The sequence below is a fragment of the Perna viridis genome, chromosome 11, assembly GCF_037379345.1.
Source record: "Perna viridis isolate PV_CMFRI_1.1 ecotype Kerala chromosome 11, ASM3737934v1, whole genome shotgun sequence".
NCBI classification, from domain to species: domain Eukaryota; kingdom Metazoa; phylum Mollusca; class Bivalvia; order Mytilida; family Mytilidae; genus Perna; species Perna viridis.
Window position 1 is genome coordinate 33,131,889 of NC_142455.1, and position 21,253 is coordinate 33,153,141.

Sequence of the window (21,253 nt, forward strand, 5' to 3'; positions counted from 1 at the left end):
CTATCAAGAAGCAACTTCCGCTACCTGTATTATGTAAGGCACTATCAAAGTGAAAGTAAAGAACAGACAATAACTTATATCGTATTCAAACTGAGGCCCGTAATCTACCTTTAGTATCAACAAAAATGGCGGCGCCAAATTAAAACGAAGCGACGTGGCTACAACATTTGGCTGTATCTGCTGAAATATAGCAGTAAACATTATAAACCAAGATGATTCAAAGACAAAATGTTTGAGTGTATCCAATGAAGCATGTGATATAAAACGTTGTTTCGAGGTGAGGTAATAATTTCCAATTTTCCAGAATGAAATTTGCAGCGTTGATAATGGATTCAGTGGGCGGCCAAATCAGAAAATAGCTCCGGACACTGAATCCCAAAAGTGATTAGGTATTTCATACCTCACATCTACCCTCATATCTTGATAAGTAAGTGGTAAGGGAAAACTATTGAGAAAACTATGCGACAAATGCCGTGACTTTTCATTCCGTCTCGTCAACTCTCCTTTCATCGTGGCAACATTCCTTCAGCACCCGCGTTTAATGTTTTCATATCTCAACTACTCAGACTTTTTGTATCGCGCTAGACTTTTTTCTTTAAGGCTTCTGTAACAGGGTTATATTGTTACATGATGGAAGTCATCACTACAGAAGTTCAATGGTCGTCATCATGAACCCGTGGATCAATACTGTGTATCCATCTACACCATGAAAACTGATTTACTTTACAAGTCATAGTTTTCATTTCCATTTTTGTTTACCCTGGATTTGACTTTTATGTGCAACACGGCGGGTGTCTCTAGAAAAAACAGAGACACTTATCCTACCAGTGCACCTGGTCCATGATCCACGCCCTTTGTGGAGTCCTAGTTGCTCATTTACTCTTGTTACTTTGTATTTATTTTCTTTATTATTTTATATTCTTTGTTGTGTATGTCTGCTTTCCATGTCTAATCTTTGTCCCTCAATTAAATTCTGTTGATTTCCGCTAGAATCTTGATACCCTTGAATACTCGTACACTTATTGTTATTTGTACAACCTAGCCAATCATTAGTTGTAGAAGAGGATTGGCTTGTTCAAGTTCAACAAAACCGATGTGTAACATTTCTCAAGTTTAGAGAATAATTAAAAATGTCCAAGCCTACATATTTTTGATATTTTGTTAAAAATGTCTTAGTAAACAGATAGTATCATATGGTTTTTCATATAATCCATGTTCATAGGAGATAAAAACTATATAGAATGCACTGTAGATTTCAAATTTAGGAGAGATAACTTTTAAAATGCCACTCAAATACAATAGAATCAATTGGATTTTCAATGTTGATTATCTCCTAAGAGCAAGCAGATATGAATGAATAATTACACAGTTCACAATGTAGACCCATCAAATAACTTAATTACAAAAAATAAAAATATGTAGCCTTTGTTGTAGTTTATCACATTTTTCAGACTTTGCATGATTATTGCAAAGATTGCTACTTAAATATTAAAGATGTACATTTCTTGTGTCAGATTTTGATTTGAATATTTTTCAAGGCTTTGAACGTTGCCTTGTGTAACTTTTTGTCTCTTATCCATAGCTCTACCTACATGTGCGTTACTGGAATTCAACGCATTGGTGTTTCTTTCTTTCCCAGTTTTGAATGGAGTCTGAGTTGCTCATTTACGTCTGCTTCTTTTTCAGTATTAGCCCACTGTGTCAAAAAGTCAAGAATTTTCAGACTCAAATGTTTGAGTGCCTAAGTCATCATGGGGCACCAAATGAGAACGACCGAAATATACAAATGTATCATGTATCTTAATGTATCAGCTTCCCCAATTGTATCACGAAAGTTGCAAATATTATTCTTGACTGTAAAAAATGTCTTATTTATTAATTTCTTTTCAGTACTATCAGAATTGATACTTCCAGGTTGTTTTTGGTGACATGTGGTGCTTTTCAGAATTTATCAAAAATGGCAAGAGAATGGTATTGTCGAATTTGGTAAAAAAAAAGTCCTATAAACTCAACTCTTCAAACTATTGCATTACGAAAACGTCTTAAATTAGATATCATTCGATAGATAATTCCATATCCAACACCATGAAATCGTGGAAAACTTCTTTTCAGCTACGAATTTTACTAAAATTGAAAACAAAACATTATACCTACCCCCACCCAATCAAAACAGTTCTCAGTATGAATCAAAACGCTCATTCAGTGCATACCAATACTGTAAATCTCATATTTTTGGCGTTTATAATTGAGATACTGATGTATCTTATATATCTGCTCAATTAATGCACTTGTTTTGCGTTTTGAGGTTACCCTTGAAAAAATCACCTTAACACATCTGCTCCTAATAAAAAAAAATAGCAATTTCAGACTTTCTTCCACTCTACCTTTAATGGCATTTTTTTTCATGTGTACTTTAAACAACCTTTTTACATTCAAAACATTTATATAGTATCTTGGCTTTCAAATTATCTAAAATGATGAATAACTCAACATATTCAAGGTCATTTACGTGAACAATAATACCCTAAACTCTCTACACTTTGCCTACATATGAACAAAAATAATTGTTTATTGTATACACACACTGTTAATAGTGCTCATTGTGCATTTATAACGAAGATTTTATAACATATCTTCCAGAACAGGTGCCTTAATTCCCACTTTCTGGTCACCAAGGTTGTGAAATAATACAATAGACAGGTAAAGGGTTCATGTACGCACATATGAAGAATGGTTGACATATCTAAGTCATTAAAGTGCAGAAGTGCTCCGGTTTCCCCATTATAACTACGATTTTCCATGGAAAATATGTATTTTTGTTTATTCAGTCTATCGTTAAAGCAAATGTTAAGTGAATAAATCTGTGATTTACTATGGAAATTAAAGCTGTAGTAGTAGATCCATTTACAAAAGGTTTTAAAATTCAAAACAAGTTATCTATACCTTTCAATATGGTTTACAATATATTACACATTTAATCTATAAAATGGTACGGTTCTCAATTACATTTATAAACCACACTATCATCGTGTGAGAGCGTTTACATTACGTGGAGTCAAACTAGAAGGCAAAATAAGCAAAAGCTTATCCTTGTTTGTGCTCACTCACTTTTCACATTTGTCTGTGAGAGGGAGAAGTTTTAATAATATATTACATTGACAAAATGTCAAAGAGTAATCAAGGGAACCAAAGTTATAGCGGTAATCAAAAGAATGTAATCCAGGGACAAAGACAAGACATGGAAAACAGACATATACAACAACGAACATAAAATAACTAAACTCATACATACAAAGTAACAAAAGCAAATGAGCAACTCGGACTCCACTAAAAACTGGGAGCATGGACCAGGTGCACCGGCAGGGAAAGCGTCCTCTGCTTTTCTAGAAACATCCGCCGAGTTTTTGGGGCTCAAAAAAGTCCGGAGAAGACAAACGAGGAAAGGAAAACTATGACCCGTTGAATAAATCAGTTTTCATGGTGCTGATGGATACACCATAACGATCCACGAATTCATGATGACGACCATAAAACTTCTGTAGTGATGACTTCAATCATGTAGCAACATAACCCTGTTCCAGAAGCTTATTTGTTAGAATTCTAGCGTGATACAAAAAGTCTGCGTAGTTTTGGCAAGCTCTGGCATAACGTATGAGTTGTGATATGAACACTCTATACGCAGGAGCCGAAGGGATGTTGCCACAGATGAAAGGAAAGTTGACAATTCTGAATGAAAATTCATCACGTTTGTCGTAAAGTTTGGTCAATAGTTTTCCTTTATCATCGATTTCTAAGTGTACGTCAAGATATGAGGCTGCTTTTACAGTGTCTGTAGTATCATTTATCTCAAGTTCTTTTGGGTAGATGCGATGTATCAAATCCCCGAAATTAGGATTGTTTAAAGATAATACGTCATCTATATAGCGGAAACTGAGACTTAAGGATCTAGCCAAACCATATTCTTTCTTTCTGATCAGATCAGCTATAAAGTCAGCCTCATAAGAGTGAAGGAATAGATCAGCAAGTAAAGGAGCTGACCGCTTGTTGAAAAACACGTCCACCACACTGGACAAATATGTTCCAGCATTTTGTAAACATCTTCCTCTGTACATTTGGAAGATGATTGGGAATTATTTCTAATAAAAAAATAATCCCAAATCGTCTTCCAATTATAGAGGAGAAGACGTTTTCTAAACACTGTGAAGTCAGCCTCGTATCTTGACCTACACTTAGAGATCGATGGTAAAGGAAAAGTATTGACCAAACTTTACGACAAACGTGATGAGTTTTCATTCAGAATTGAAAATTTTTGTTTCATTTGTGGCATTACCCCTTCAGAACCTGCACATAGGGTTTTCATATCACATACGTTATGCCAGAGTTTACCGTAATTACGCAGTCTTTTTGTATCGCGCTAGACTTCTTACAGTTAGGCTTCTGGAACAGGGTAATGTTGCTACAAGATTGACATCATCAGTACGGATGCTTTATGGTGAACCTTGGATCGTTACGTTGTATCCATCTGAAACTTATTCGTTCGTTCAACGAGTCAAAGATTTCCTTTCCCCTTTCGTCTACCCCGGACTTGACTTTTTTTATGAGCAACTCGGTGGGTGTTTCTAGAAAAGCAGAGGACGCTTACCCTACCGGTGCACATGGTCCATGTTCCAAGTTTTTAGTGGAGTCCGAGTTGCTCATTTGCTTTTGTTACTTTGTATGTATTATTTTCGTTACTTAATGTTCTTTGTTGTGTATGTCTGTTTTCTATGTTTGGTCTTTGATCCTGGATTGCTTTCTTTTGATTTTCACTAGAACCGTGGTTCCCGGGTTAAGGGTAAAAGATATATGGTTTAAATAATTACTTATAATCCGTATACAAAATAGATCTTACATTTCATCTAAATGTAATTTCAATCTAATTTGTATATGCCTTTTTGTGCAATTTGGTTGGTTGTTCACTTTTTACGACTTCATCGATGACAGTATTTACAACAATGTAAATTCCATGTACCAGTCGAAAATAACATGGCTACCGTTGCTTTGACAAAAGATAGAGTCGTTAAGAGGCTTGAAATTGTATTATCTTTTTTGTTACATTCATTTTCCACATTGTATTTTTTTTAAATATAGTTATCAGTATCCAGTTTGAATATTGAAATTGACAATCATTTTACGTTGTCGATTGAATGCCGCCATTTGCAATGTCATATGTCAATTTCACTAAATTAGAGTTTACAAGAAAAAAACTATTGATATATATATTAGAAAGTAAAGGGTTTGAATTATAAGGATTAAACACTGTACTTCCAGAATTTATGGATGACATTAAACCTGACATTAAAGTCCTTCGGACCTTTAATTGGTTTGTGAGTGAATGGTCGGATTTTACACATCGATAAATTCTGGAAAACACTGTTTTATCCTCTTATACGACATGAATAAGTAAATGGTGTAGTATTGTCTATGCTCAACCCTCAAAATACCCAATAATGACTATTCAATATACCAAATAATAAACCGATCTTAATCATGTGTAATAGTTGTTTTAGAGCCCTATGACAAGATAGTAATCAAACCAGTTGAGAAGACAGGAAAGACAGAGTTGGTGGGTTAATTCGTTGATACCCCAACCACTAAATTCATTTGTTTTGGGTTTTTTTCAGATACATGTTGTTCTATATTAAACATTCAGAGAAATTTACGATTCTTCAAAAACCATTTGCAAATAGCTGTTGAGGATCTATTGTACTATCTATTCTATTGGCCATTGAATGTCAGGCAATTAACCAATTTGATCAAGACAACATTGATATTTCTCCCCTGATATTAAGAATGGATACTTTCTGGAAGCATATGATTCCGAAAGTAGAGGCAAACTGTAAACTTCTGCTAGATAATCTCCAAAATGGAGATAAGATACTACTTCACCTGTTACTAAAGGAGCGAGGTACTAATAAATATATATTAGTCGTAAAGAATATTTTATAACTGAAAATGATACATTTGGTACAGTCACTTTAAACTGAAGTTTTACAGTAAAGGTTTTAATCAATGGTATAACAGTCACCACTTTTATAAATGATAATAAAATTTGAATAGAATAAACGAGATTGAACAACAATGTTTACTATGCATCTGAATATTAAATTTTTATTTATTTGTAGATGAAACACATCTACCACAACAAGAAATAAAAAAAAAGTCGTTGAAAAAAAAAGAAAAAAAACAATTTATTTAGAAATGGATTTATCACGCGGAGTTGCAGACATGCTATTTGAAAGTGACACAATTACAATTGATGATCACGATGATATTGATAAAGTGGAGCAAAGGATTGAGAAAGGAAAGAAATTACTTGAGATACTACTGACAAAATCCTCAGACTGGATTCCTCGATTTATACAAATTTTGCATGAAGCAGATCACGAAAGATTGAGTAAAGATTGAATCTGCACATCTGGTACTTACACTCTCCAAACTTGTGTGTATACATTTTCCAAATATACGTTTTAACCGTAAAAAACAACTAACTCCATTCAATGAATCTGACCATTGATGGAACAAAATAATATTTTATACTTTCGATAATTGTTTTTCCTTGCACACATAGAGCACTAACCAAACATATTTAGTTAAAAAGTTATCGTGAATATGATTGCACATGCCTGTACGGTCGACATCGTATGCTTTGACATAAACAATGGTATACTTTTAGGAAATCCAGCTGAACAAAGTTTACCTTCAAGAACCATTGCAATCCATTTAGAAGGTCCAAAACATGACACCGAACGCTTTAGGGGAGTTCAACAAGATGGAAAGTCCATTCAGGGTGCCTTACAACAAATGGTTAGCGGCGATGTTATCGACATAAGGGAAGGATCTGTGGAAATATGGTTTTGTACTACAAATCCAGACCAAATAATTCCGTTTCTTAATTGCTCGGATGAAAGAAAAACGATTCATTTCCTGCGAAACCTTTCTGAGAGCAGCATATCTTTAGTCAATTATTTTGGGAATGAATTCACAGTAAAATTCTGGGCTGAAGAAGCTGTTTTGACCAAAGATAAGAGAATTTTTTGGTTATGTTAATCTTAAAGGATATAACTGTGTTAGTTATAATTCTGTTTGAATTCTGTTAATTCAACCAAATCAAGATAACTTGCAAAGGCAATTTCGCGTACCAACAACCGCTTGAAAACCAGTAATTTTCAGCTTAAATATGTAATACATCAAATATATGCAGAGTTTCGAAATCGACAACTGGGATTAAAAACCATAAGTTTTTTTTAGAACTGGCATACTAATTTATCGCCTCCCTATATTTACATGTAATTGTGGATAATTGAAAAGCAATTTAAAATTATTTTAGTTGATATATCTTTCAAAGAAGTGTGCACAGCATAGAAATATCTCCTTTAAGCAGACATTTGATAAAAACTTAACTTCTTACCACCAAAAGCATCTGTTCATTGTCAACTCTATACTTTTTCAGAGGAGTCAATCATAAATGAAGATTGTGAAGCTAAAATTCCAAATTGTACATTCTAATTATAAACAAATAACAAAAAACATTTCATAAATCAACTTCATATATCAAACAATATAGAAAAAAATATAGAATAATGGCAAAAGTATCAAACTGTAAACAGAAAGTATTTAAAAGACACAAGTTTGTAACGTAGTATGTTTTACTGATTTTACACGTTAGGTTGGAGTGAATTAGGAGTTTTCAAATGATATCTCATAATGACTGATTCATTGATATTGTTTACATGGTTTATCCATTTTGATTTACGGGTATAGGATATAAAACCAGAAAACCCCGGGATATATACACGCGGTTTCTCTTAGCAGTTTGATGGATTGTGAACTATTTCTTAATTTCTTGATATTAGGATGTATCTACAGAACTGTAGTCGATAACTACTCATTGATTTTTGACGAAATAGAAGATGACATTATGAACGAGACAATGGAGACTATAAAGAAAAGAGCATGCCATGACACAAAAATACAGGAAATAATAAAAATAAAATCCAGATCAAAGAAGGCTTATGAGTTTATAAATAAAATCCAGATAAAAAAGGCTTATGAGTTTATGAAATTTGTCCTTGTTGACACTGTTATTCGTCTTGAGTTCATAAAAGTTTTCAAAAATCGATCTCAATACACACTCATGAGTTCAAAATGCACAAAATGAACCGCTGACCCAGGTATGAATATATTACTTAAAATTTTGAACGAGATCTACTTTTATTTTTATTGTTTTTCCACTTTCTCTCTGTAATTATATAGAATACTTTGAAAGTACTAAAGCTTATTTCTTGACGCTGCTTTAAATGAGATAAAGTTGCACATTTTAAAAATTGTTATAAAATTTATATGTATATATTGCACATTATTCTTTGTGCGTTTGTTTTTTTGTTTTTGTTTTTGTTTTTTGTTTTTTGTTTTTCTTGCATATTTCTGCACTATACATTTTAGCAACCAAAACAAAGATTTGTGAATTGCAAGTCGTACTATCCGCCAGTAAAGAAGGTATAGTATTACATTTTCAATATTTAATGTACTAATGAGCACTTTTTGAGCTTTATGAGTTAAAATAAATGTGCATTAATTCCATACAATATGACAGCAGATGACACAACCTGGTGTTAATTTTACCATCATTGTTTTCATTTTTATAGCCATACGACTGAAGTATTTTATCTCCAAGTTACTCGTAGCCTGGAATTTTCAGAAAATTAATTTGTAATGGGCAAAAGTATTCCATCGAAAAAAATCCTCCTGTATTAATTTTAGATCAGACATAATAAAAATATAACTAAGCCGTACTTCTTTCCGGTAACTAACTTAATTAGATTTGTTACAAGCTACATGTAAGCTTGGTTCTCTTTTTAAAGTAGTCAGTAGTCAGGAAAGCATACACAAGTGAAGCCTTGCTTACTAAAGCTCATTCCGTATACAACATGCAGCCACGTGTAGTTCTGTTGCCTTCCCGTTGCAAATCAAGTCTAAGGATAAATAATCAATGCCTATTGGTGACGTCATAAAAGTGATGATACTGCCATACTTTATAAACCAAAAACGCCTAGTATATTTGCTTTGTTTATGTTTTGTTTTTATCATGGAAAGTATTAGAACTTGTTCCAAAAAAAGGCCGACCATGATTTGAATTCTAACTCAGAGGATATCCCAAAAACTCGCTCCAGACCATCATCAGAAACCGCGTTAGAATAGACGAAGAAGAAAACTGATCCAACTAAAAGACCGTTTTCATCTCCTGTAATACATATACATGCCTGAGGAACAAAGTTTCCGACAGGAAGTTAGTTTAAAAAAGATTAGGATGTATTGATACAGTATGATATATATTCCGAAGTATCTTTAATGCACTTTTAATCTTTTTAATAAGTTTCATGTACATGTATCTCTAGTTTCTGTAAGTCACTTAGTTGAAGTAAAAGGGTGTTCGTCTACTGTATTGGGTTTAATATTCAATCGAAACATACTTACTTGTACGACCTTCTGATGTTTAGTTGTTACAGTGTTACTGCATTTACGCCATACTAAGTCCAGTTACATGGAATGTTCCGAACATGAAAAAAAGTACAAAGAAAGCATATCTGTTGAGTACTTGTTCATGTTACTTTGTTTTTAATACATTATATATTTTCAAAACTATTTATAACAATTGGTCGAATAGTGAATGTATTTTGAGTTGGAACAATATACGTAGTAGCAGAGTTTCAGTCGATATTCATGTTCATGTCATTTTCCCGTCTTTTACCCACAAACGTCTTTCCTTCATAAGCAAATTGGGGGAAAAAGTGATCCTAACAAAGTAAAAATTGCTCTCATAAAAATGAAATAGTTATGGTCTTGAGAAAAAAGATGACACAGTCTCCGTACTTATTATGATTACAATGATTTCAGAGGATGCTCGTTTTTTGCAGTATGCTAATAAAAAACAAGCAGAAACTGCTTCTGTATATATATACATGTCTGTGTGATGACCCACATCAAATCATTGTGTCCAAAGTCTGGACATAAAAAGTACATTTTAACGTTTTTAAGAAAACAAGAAATACTATTGCTTCTTCACCAAATGTCATCATCTTCGGCGGTTTGTTTCTTCGACGTCGCTTTTTTGTTGGCGCTCGGAGGGTCAGATGGAGCAACAACCGTCACAGTTTTCTTCCCTTTCCCCGAGTTCTGTCCCTTGTTTTGTGCTGAAGTTGTTTGATCAGTTGCCGCAGCAGTCCGCATCGGGGAGACGGCATTGTTCTTCTTGCAGCTGACGTTGTACACGATAATGGAGATGACAATTGAAAATATAAGGACGCCTGCTAGTATTGCTATGACGATCACAGTCATGTTTCCAAGGCCGAAAACATATCCAACAATAATGTCTAAGATGCTACAATCAGCCTATGAAAAAAATAAAATCACGTTCAGTATCTTTGCTCAATAATTATATAAATCACAGTGAGTCCAGTGATTTACATACATTCGGAATTCATGTGTAGAGACAGGAAAATTCCATGTAAGCTTCTAAAACAAAGGTATGTTAATCCTTTGGTGATATTTTCACTGCATAAGTTTGTTTGACCGATATAAAGTTTCTATCTCACAAAAAATATATTCTGTAAGAGTTCATGGCTTACCACATACTATTAAAATACTGCTGGTCGAAAATTACTAGCTGGAGCATTCGATATCATTCCCGGTTTTATGGAAGATTTCTCTGAATTGTCTTTCTGTTTAGATTTTTTTTTTTTGTATTAGTTGTCGATTTCTAAACATATAGTTGTACATTTAGTATCGTTTGGTGGCCAGTGGAGATATATGGAACAACATGATTGAGTATAGAACATAATTATTTTAATTACAGAAGATTGGGATGAACAGAATAAAACACAACTGAGAATATAAAACGCTTTTCATGTTTTGGTTTGTAAACAATTACTGACTGTCTGGTAAAATGTTGGGTAGAAAGCATGCCTTGAAATTTTTAGTGAAGTCGCAGTTGCTCATTTGCCTTTGTTACTTTGTGCATGTACTTGTAAGTGATATTTTATTTATTAAATGTTCCTTTTGTGTTTTTGGTTCCCTTGTTTACTCTTTCATTAAATATTGTTCATCACGAATTTTCTAGAATCCCGGATTTTAAGCTTAAACTTTAATTTTGGACAATTTGGTCTATGAAATTTCCGGGTCAGTTAAAGAATAAGGGAAATCTGAATTTAATAATTTCATGGTATTTGGAAACTTGAATTACTTGACTAAACCATTTGCTGTGCAAAAGGAAAAATACAATAACCATGATTGTCCATTAGTGATAGAAATCAGTATAGTAATACTACCATCAGCAAGAATCAAGCAGTTTCAAAACGTGACGAATTTTTTTGAAAGCCGATATTTTTGTTAGTGTCATGTAAAGCTTTTAAGTTATTTTATAGTATTATTGCATAAGGTTTTCTATATTGGCTTAGTTATTGGTCCGATGCTAGCCATATTCTACTGAGGCGTAGCCGAATTCCATTATTTATAGCCGAGGACCAATAACTCAGCAAATATGGAAATCTCCAAGCAATTATACCTTTAATGACTAACTAGCCTCATACGCTAGGCCAAATGGATTTTAACCAGTTTAATATGACGTATTGGAAGAGTAAAATGCGTATTTTGGACAGCTAAATCCCGTATTGGGCGGCTATATCCCGTATTGGCGCACTTTTGTATTTTGTATTGTATTTGCAGTTTTGATCATATTTAGGCTAATATTCGATCATTAGTCCATGATAATGTATGCTAAGTACTTATAAGTATAAACGTGTAGACAATTCAAAAACCGTCTACGAAACAGAACATTTGATACATTTGAACAATGAAACTGAAAATTGAACTCATTCTTGCATGCGTTCAATTTCAATACTTAAGGCCTATGCACTGTATTAAAAAAGGAAACTTTAAATGTTTACTTACTGCTTCCGCTTCATCAGTTCCATCAAGACAATGTTCAACAGTATCACATTTCAGGTTACTTCCAATACATCTTTCAATATACATTATATACAAATGATGAGGTCGAAAACACAATTAACGTCACCTAATACTTAGTAAGTCATATATTTTTTCCAAGAACCAGGAAATAAAAGAAAAGATAGGGATAAACACTCTAGCACAATCAAATCTGATTTTAGCTTTATTTACTACATGAAATAACTTCGGCACATTGACGGTTACTGACCAATTTTGATTATTCAACTCGCTGCCTCATTACATTTTGTGCATTTATTTGGTATGGTTAACGACAACCCTAATACTATATATACACATCTATCTACATGTAGCATTGGTTTATGTTGAATATAACGTTGGCACTAAGATCATGTTGGTTATTCATCAAATTTCAAAATTGCCAAAACGTGAAATACACGAACAATCAAATGTTTTAGTTATTACCCTTAAAGGCTTAGATAAAACATATTTTACTCCATCCTTTAAACACAATAAACTGTTAACTATGTCGTATTTACCGATTGGCGTCACAATGGAACTCACTGTCGCTACAGTTTGTATCTTCCCGGAAAGAAGTGACCAAGATTTTGAAGCCTGGGAAATTATTTGCACCATTCGATATAAATATGAATTCTACTTTTGATGAAGTTGACACGAAAGGACTGGGCACTGAAAAATATGCAACTGAACATTATTTGCAATATTGAACATTTGAAAGATCATTTATATGAATGAACAAGCGATAGTTGTAATTGAAAACGTTTTGTCAAAGTACTTGTGCATTAAAACGCATTGATTTAAAATCATGGCATACAACTTATCTCGACAAATAGTAAGGTGATAGATATAAAATGAGTCAATATGGTAGCACGTACCTGTACTGCCACACAATGTCAAGTCTGGTGTTGGTTGCACAGTCGTCGAGTTGCTGCTCTCAGCGTCTGTACAATTCATTGACTGTGTCGTATTCTCTGAGTTACAAGTACAGTTATCAGTGAGGGTTGAGTTGTTTGTTACTGTACAGTTTTCCGTCGAGTTGCCGTTACAGCAGAAATAATCGACACACGACGTCGTGCTTACTTCTGAACAGTTTTGAACCACAATAGTACTTGCTTGTTGGTTTGCATCAGTAGAGTTCGTACAGTTCAAGGTCTGAGTGTCATTTGTCGATGTACATGTACAGTTATCCGTTAAAGTGGCGTTGTTTGTAATTGTACAGTTTTCTGTTGCGTTTCCATCGCAACACGTGTAGCTCTCACATACTGTTGCGTTGTTCGCAGTACAGTTTTGAGTCGTCGTGTCGTCGGTTGTAGGGGTGTCTTGTAATGTTGGTGGATCCTGTAGATCAAATACTTCCAGGCGGTCCACACATTCACTTCCACTCATATCTTCTAGTTTGAACTCCAGAAACTTTATAATGACTTTCTTACCTGTAGAATCAAGTAGTAACTTTGTCAAATCTAATAAAAAGATCATGATGTTTATGAAAACTAGTTAGACATTAATCAGCAATCAGTCAGTCGATTTATGCATCGAAGCTTCCAATTTAAGTTTGTTAAACTACCCCCCGCCCCCTTATTTTTCCGTTTGGTGTCTACAATAGTAGACGACTCATAGCTACGAGGGGATTAAAGCTACTGTGTCATCATTTACTTGTAAATAGTTTTCTGATATTCAGTATAAATTTTATGTACTAATGAGAAAGATGTTATCATTTTACAATTAATATTAATATTGAGATAAAATTACAAGGTACATTAACTTTCAGTTTATGACTCATAAACCAAACTGTACAAGGTACTTCAGCCAACTTCCCAAGCATTATGTTTACAGATAAATAATCAAATTAGATTGTTTATTTCTAATCTAAGAAAGAAAGATGATTTTCTATAAATGACGTCATTAAGAATGATCAGTCCGTAGTCCATATTTCAAATAATTCCAGACAAAACTAGTCTTTGATGAAGGGAAATAATTCCAGACAAAACTAGGCTTTGATGAAGGGACAAATCTTAATTCTGACTTTGATCGAATAGAAATTAAATCATAAGGATTGTTTTTGATTTTTTATAGAGTTATGCTCGCATAACCAACTTAAGATAATAATGATAAAAATTTTACCAAAACACTCTTTATTTATTCCATTCTATTCACTTAAAATATGTTTATATATGCCAGAGCCTTTTATCTCCACCATTGTAAACCAGTTGGGATATGGACAGTTTACCTTAATACCTAAATAGTTTGTGTTTGTGGTAAAAGAGAGACAATCCTGTTGTATTACATGTGCGTGGGTTACTTCAATAAATGGTTATTCCATATTGATGAGCTACGCACAGTTTACTCTATTTACACTTTAAAGTGACGTTTAAAGCCCCTCAACAACCAGGGGCTTTAATTCGTAAAAACTTTTTTAACGTCAATTTTAAAAACAATAAAAAGTATTGAAAAGTTACGATACTAGATTAAATTATCACGACTGTGGACGTAAGGAATAAAAAAAACTATTTTAGCGAATCTGATAAAATAATGAAAGAAATGTTGAAAAGAAAACAGGAAGAAGAAAGAACACATAAAAAATAGAATATTTAAAGTCGAAAAAGAAACCAATCTACATGGGTTTTAATAAAATACGCATTTTTTACCCTTTTGGCCCCTTTTTTTCTAAAGCGGCAGGGGCAACAAAGTCCAAATTAAATAGAAATAGGAAATTCAATCTTCTTGATTGTTGGTAAAATCACATCAATATTTCAGAACAATTCGTCAACCACAACTAACGTTATCGCACGGAAACGAAGTGTCCACAGAACACGACAACGACGACGACGCGGACGACGACTGCGCCATAACATTATACGACCGCAAGTTTTTTTTTCGTCGTGTAATAAAAACGTGAAATTTCGCTCTCAAATTTTCTCAAGGTAGTGGGGGATGCTACTGACTTTGTTTTGCTTGTACAAGGTAGGTTTGTTGGCTTTCTGTTTTAGTGAGAGTGTTTTACTTTTTTCTGCGAACCACGATATCTGTTTTCATAATTCCTAACATTTTTCTCATCGGATAAAATTTCCTTCAAATCATTTTTAAATGGTTGATGCCAAACTATTTACCATATCCGGATGTAATCTGATCATTTCAATTGACAAAAACGTACGAAAAATTAATATCGAATCGAATAATTAAATAATAAAACATGTCGTGTGTGTTAGTTTATGTAAAAAATTAAATAAGCACACTTGTTTTTACATGTAACAAGTATAGAACAATTTTCTCAAAACCTCCTCTTTATAGAAAGTTCCAATACAAAAAAACGTCGAATTTTGCCGGTTTCGACGTTACCAAAAATGACACCAACATCGTAGGCTACGTCTACACATTCATCAAGTCGATTTTTCAGCAATAATGTCATAATGATTGACGTCATAGTTTTGAATGTGATGATGCGTGTGGGCTGCTTCACAGGGTATACTGTACATATTTAAACAACGCCAAAGAAATTCCTTGCAAATTCTTATTTCTACTCATCGTTATCTATTGATCAAATATTCAAATTTTATTTACTTCTCTTTGTGTTTACCTTCAGTGCAATCTACTAAAATCAACATGTATTCTTCAAGTATTTCGTACAGGGAAAAATAGAAAAACGTGTAAAAGAAATAACAAAAAAGAAAGCAAAACAGAAAAAAATAATGATTAATTTTATCTATATAAACATATAATTTCAACGATACATTATGTACATGTATTTATAATTGATAAAATCGCAAATATTGCACAATGATTTCTCTCAAAGTTGACATTGATTGCACGGAACATTTTGTCAGCTGAACATATGATTATGAAAATTAATCTTCTCACATGTACTAGCACCAAGTATTCACTAGTTAGTGAAAAGAGAATATTGGCATGAAGGTTATTTTATTTATTTCCTAGAGGTTTTACAAAATGTTGTAGGATTCCTTTCATTGTCCCGAATAATAAGCTCAATCCATAAAGTTCACGATCTAAAACAAGATTATGAGAGAATTTTTCATCCCCTCCCGCTAACACAAAATAACATATAAAACCGATGCGATAAATGTGACTATGTCAAAGTCAGATTATCAACTTTATAACTGCTAACATAAAGAGTAATCAAGGGAACCAAGGTTATAGCGGTAATCAAAAGAATGTAATCCAGGGACAAAGACCAGGCAAGGAAAACAGACATACACAACAAAGAACATAAAATAACTAAAATCATACATACAAAGTAACAAAAGCAAATGAGCAACTCGGACTCCACTAAAAAACTGGGAGCATGGACCAGGTGCACCGGTAGGGTAAGCGTCCTCTGCTTTTCTAGAAACACCCGCCCAGTTGCTCATAAAAGTCAGATCCGGGGTAGACAAACGAGGAAAGGAAAACTATGACCCGTTGAATAAATCAGTTTAACAAACCATTTAACCAAACACAACAGTGCAAGCTACATGACACAGAAAGAAAAATAAACTGCTTCTATTTTTCGAGCTTGGGAACGCAGAAGGTGTCATTTCATACATAGTTCCATTAGTTTGGATACATGCAAGTAATGAGTCTTTCAACAGGAATATTCTGCTATAAGGATTGAACAATTCTGGAAACCTTTTCCCTACAAAACTTTTTTTCTTATTTGACAGTATGTACTTAGTAATACAAATTAAATATAAATCGTTGACCTCATTTTCAATCTGAATCATAGTTATCATGCTACCACTGCATATATCATTCATTGACAGGGTCGGATTCATAGGGGCGGGCCTGTCATACCCAACCATCCTCTAATTTAAAAATTGGACACACTCTTTTTTCTAGCATGGAATCATGATTTTTCCCTAATTCACTCCCAAATAATATCTTGTCCCGCTTCGCTCGGCCTTAAATTCTATTACATCCCTTAATCCTAAAATCCTGGATCCGTACCTGTTTGGGGTCTGTGAACACAAGAAAACCAAAACAAACCTCCTATTCAATGATTAACACCAAAGACCTAGACATGTATAAATGAAATCAAAGTGGACAGTTACTATAAGATCGAGTGTAGAAAGAATTAAGGTGAATAGATAACAGGGTATCAGTGGAGCGGACATGGGTATACTTTCACTGGGTTAGGTCACGACCCCTACCTTGACTTACACCAGAGACACATAGCTGTAAAATTTTAAGAGGTCAGCCTCAAATTTGCAAATAAAAATAAAGTAGCATGTTGTAAGTCTGTAAGTCCAGTGTTAACAAGGTTTACCCGTTAAAACAGGGGTCACTCTATGTTGAAAACGATGGAGGGCTATAGTCTCTGTTGGTTTAAATTACATTTATATTTGAAAAAAGAAGACCACATGACCCTTCAAATTGTTCATCAGACTTTGCTGAATAGAACGTACACTTAATCGATCTACTCTCGCCATTGCATATTTTAGTTTAGTAGTTCGCAAACTTTTCTCCGTGTTCATTACAAAATATGTAAGAAAAGTATGTTAACTGAAAAAAAAAGAACAGTCGAACAAAATGACAACACAAAAGAGTGTAAAGAAGAAGTAAAATATAAAATAAAGAATAACTAGGTAAATAAAAGTAATAACAAATTTACCGAACTCAAAGTCGTAAATCGACAAGGATAACTAAACAAAATTGAAATTAGCAACTGTTCCTTACATAGCACAGATATTTTCAAGTCAATAGGCTATTAAACAAAGTTTTATGACTAAGCTACATGATGGAAATACATATATTTTTGTATTAAGAATAAATAGCCAACTTGACAATTTTGTAATCGTTCAAATTGTACTAAACACCTGTATTGGCTCGTTCAGGACGGGGTTTTAGTACTTTTTAGTGCTTGTACAATATATATTCCATGTTCTGGCAAAGGAATTTGTATATTGAACTAAAAGGCAACAGATATTGTACCATTTTATTAGCGGAAAGGGGGCTAGGCTGTTTTAAGGGAAAGCTTATTCCGCATTTTTGCATTAAGTTTTACTTAGCCAAATCAAGAAACCATAAGATCATTCCTTAATATTTCCCAGTACTCATGTAGAATGTCAAATAGAAATACTACTTCTGCTAAAATATTTCTCATGCCTTCAATAAACAAATCACCACCCCTCCCAAAAAAGGCTCTACACCTCAGAAAAGAATAGATTTGATATCAATTTGTTCTGTTTTCTTCTGCATACGTTGTAATATTGCTGTTTGTATTCTTTGACTTGGAAAAAAATTATATTCCTTCAAACTCGATCTTACGTATCACTCGAAATTTTAAACTATTTTTTTTTTGTTTTGATAATGATGCATTCTATGGGTAGATATTAATGTCATACCAGAATAATGCCAATTAATTATTTAGAACGTTAAATCTGACATGATTTGATGACATTTTTCCGAGCACATCACACAGAAAATATGGCAAATGGGTACCTACAAGCTTGAAATGGTCTCGGGAGAAACGTTCGAACAAATTTCATTTGATAGTCTGTGTGGCATATTATGCAACAGAACATAAACATATGAAAACTGTATAAACGAATAAACGAAATACTTGCAGAGCTAGCTTTGTTTTGATTGCATTCGGCTATTTGAGTACTTGTATTTTTGTGTCATTAATTAGCATGTACATTTATTATTGTTTTGCCACATCGATATGCTTAAATTTAGTGAGAGTGAAATATGACGTTTACTAATTTTTTGACAAATGAAGAATTAAACCAACTATAACGAAGAAATTGATAAACCTAATACGAAAATTGAAATGAAAAAGTAAATGGTGTTCTATGTCCCCGTCGTTCATTGGAGACCAATGGGTGGCACTGAGCTGACAGTTTTCATCCAGGTGAGGTTGTTGTCTCTTTGACAATCATACTCACATTATCTATTCTCCTTATGTAAAAAGCAAAATGTTGTTTCAGGCATAAATATATCATGTTTTCCATTTTTTATGTCGAATCAAAATGATTTGCCTGATTTTACACATTTACTGTTAACGGATTATATTCGCGGTTTCGGGGTTTTACGGATTCTGTCAGGTGAACATATTCGCGGGTATCGTTTTTTGCGGTGTCGTAAAATTATCAGTGTTATACAGAGTTCAACACTTCAATTCCAAGTGTACTATTTTTTCTGCCCACCGCGGAAATAGCGCATATTAATACGTTAACAGCGTTTAAAGTAAAAGTAACGCATCGTCAGAAAAACTCTGACCAAGGGTTTGTACCATTGATGAATGAGAGGAATAAAACTTTTGAAATGCATTTCGTAAGTATTTGTTATATCAGTGCTCTGCACAAGTAATCTAAATATGATTTCAAATTATATCATTTTGAGTGGCTTTCACCGCATTGTGTTCAATATCTTCTATAACTTATTAAAACAATATAAAGGTACGTACGGATCTTAACTATTACAAAATCCAATTAACAAAATAATTTTTGTGCATATTTCGGGTTTCGTCTATGAATGCACATTGGAATGACTTCAGATCTATGCTTTTCCACTTTCTCCGACTGATATTCAATTTCTAGAAATCTTCTCACACCTTGCTATCTATACATGTATTATTCTGTAATTCGCGCATTGATATGTAATACCTGCGCGTAGTTCATTAGAAATTAATAACCCGAATATTTTCGAAAAATAATTAGTTCGTAACAAGAAAAGTTTTCCTGTGAAATTATACGAAAGCTAGTCTAAATAGTGTCAATGTGCCGTACATAAATGCCTCTCATTAGGCGACTGTCGAGAAACGATTACTTTTATGACCGCCAAGTATATCGCCATGGGCTATACAAACACTTTTACCCCGCACTTTCATAGTATCAAGAATAACTGTAAAATAAAGACAGTATAATAAGTCAAAAATGTGATCGTTTTTAAATCAAACGACAAATATATCGCCTCGGCAGTCAACCCCAAAACGACAAAATCGTCGCTTTGGCACTGAAAGGGTAATACAAAAATCATCCCGTAATGTTTTAAGTGACTGAATACCGTAGACATATCAATGTTTGCTTGTCATATTTGTTCCTTTCCTGTAGAAGGGTCTATCAATGAATAAGTGACCCATAAGTTCTTGTAGAAGGGCCTATCCATGAATAAGTGACCTATAAGTAGTGTAAGTTTGTGTAACCATTTAAAAGATACTATACTCGGCGTCACATAAATAACATACTGTTAAAATTTGAATAAAAATATTTTCTACGACTTTATTGACACCTACTGTCGTTTAAATTGTCTTAAGTGACTTGACTTGGAATCACAAATACATTTCTCTGACATTTTTTCACGAAAGGCTTTCGAGGAATGAAGTACCAAGAGTCGAACGAAGAGGACTTCGTCGACATAAAAACGAGCATGTCAAAAGTATATTAATAAACAAATATCACGAATTCCACCAAAGATGTAAATGTAGAACTTTGACTTTGAGTATTACACGAAATATAAAGAAAACACATCTAGGTAATCTTAAAATCATTTGTACGACAGGTAAATATTCGGGCGCAGTTTTGGTTAATGCTTCTAGTATTACCTGTTCCGGCTTCAAACGTCAGCTTGCAATTTTCGTTTGCACCATAATTTATAGCACTTCCAAGTTGATAGGCCCCCGTGTGAGACCTGATGTACACATCTTCCTTGTTTGTTATCGTTGAATCACAATGGCCAAGTAGTCCGTTCTCCGTGATATAGTCTGGTATCGTATTTACAGAAATGGAATCACAAATCAATGTCACAAATAAAAGGAACAGCATGTTCCATCGTGGATCGGACATGTTTTCAGTATATCCACAGGAAATTTGAAACAATGTGACGTCGTTGTCGTCAGATTTGGCGCAAATCGACGTTACGTTAAAACGATCCATTTTGGTATCAAAACCATGTCATAGTAAAACAGTATATATATCGCTTACAACTGAAACGTCAACTTATCAAATCAAGTGGATAAGATAATTAAATAGTAGTATATGAGAAAGGTGAAACCTTTTAACGCTCCCAAAGAAACATTAATTAAAAAAAAAACTTTGATAATTTTTGTCAGCTCTGATTTGATATATTATACTTCTAACATTCCGACATGGTAAACTTACTAATGATTTTAATTGTCCTATAGTATTATCCTAATTTTCATAGTCTGAAATGTCTATGAGCCCAAATGTCTGGCGTTCGTTTGGAATTAAGGGTAATCATGGTCCGAGATGTCTTTGGATCGAATTGTCCAGCATAG

At 33.6% G+C, this 21,253-nt stretch overlaps 1 protein-coding gene across 4 annotated transcripts; it reads right to left on the bottom strand.

Moving 5' to 3' along the window:
- Window positions 1-5,964: 5,964 nt before the first annotated feature.
- LOC148603784 (uncharacterized) lies at window positions 5,965-20,844 on the bottom strand. 4 transcript variants are annotated; one of them, XR_015916634.1, is made up of 7 exons: window positions 20,561-20,844; window positions 12,900-13,484; window positions 12,543-12,693; window positions 11,989-12,058; window positions 9,517-10,431; window positions 7,451-7,522; window positions 5,965-6,880 (listed from the first exon to the last, which is right to left on the bottom strand). XR_015916634.1 is itself a non-coding variant. In XM_088552957.1 (5 exons), exons 1-5 carry the CDS (start codon window positions 20,799-20,801, stop codon window positions 10,102-10,104), a joined length of 1,347 nt encoding a protein of 448 aa, XP_088409083.1. In that variant the 5' UTR covers window positions 20,802-20,844; the 3' UTR covers window positions 7,524-10,101. The 4 variants fall into 4 exon arrangements, 2 of the variants coding, with proteins under 2 accessions (XP_088409083.1, XP_088409082.1); XR_015916633.1 differs by having other exon boundaries at window positions 5,965-7,522; XM_088552957.1 differs by lacking the exons at window positions 5,965-6,880; window positions 7,451-7,522 and having other exon boundaries at window positions 7,524-10,431; window positions 12,900-13,454.
- Between the last annotated feature and the right edge of the window lie 409 nt (window positions 20,845-21,253).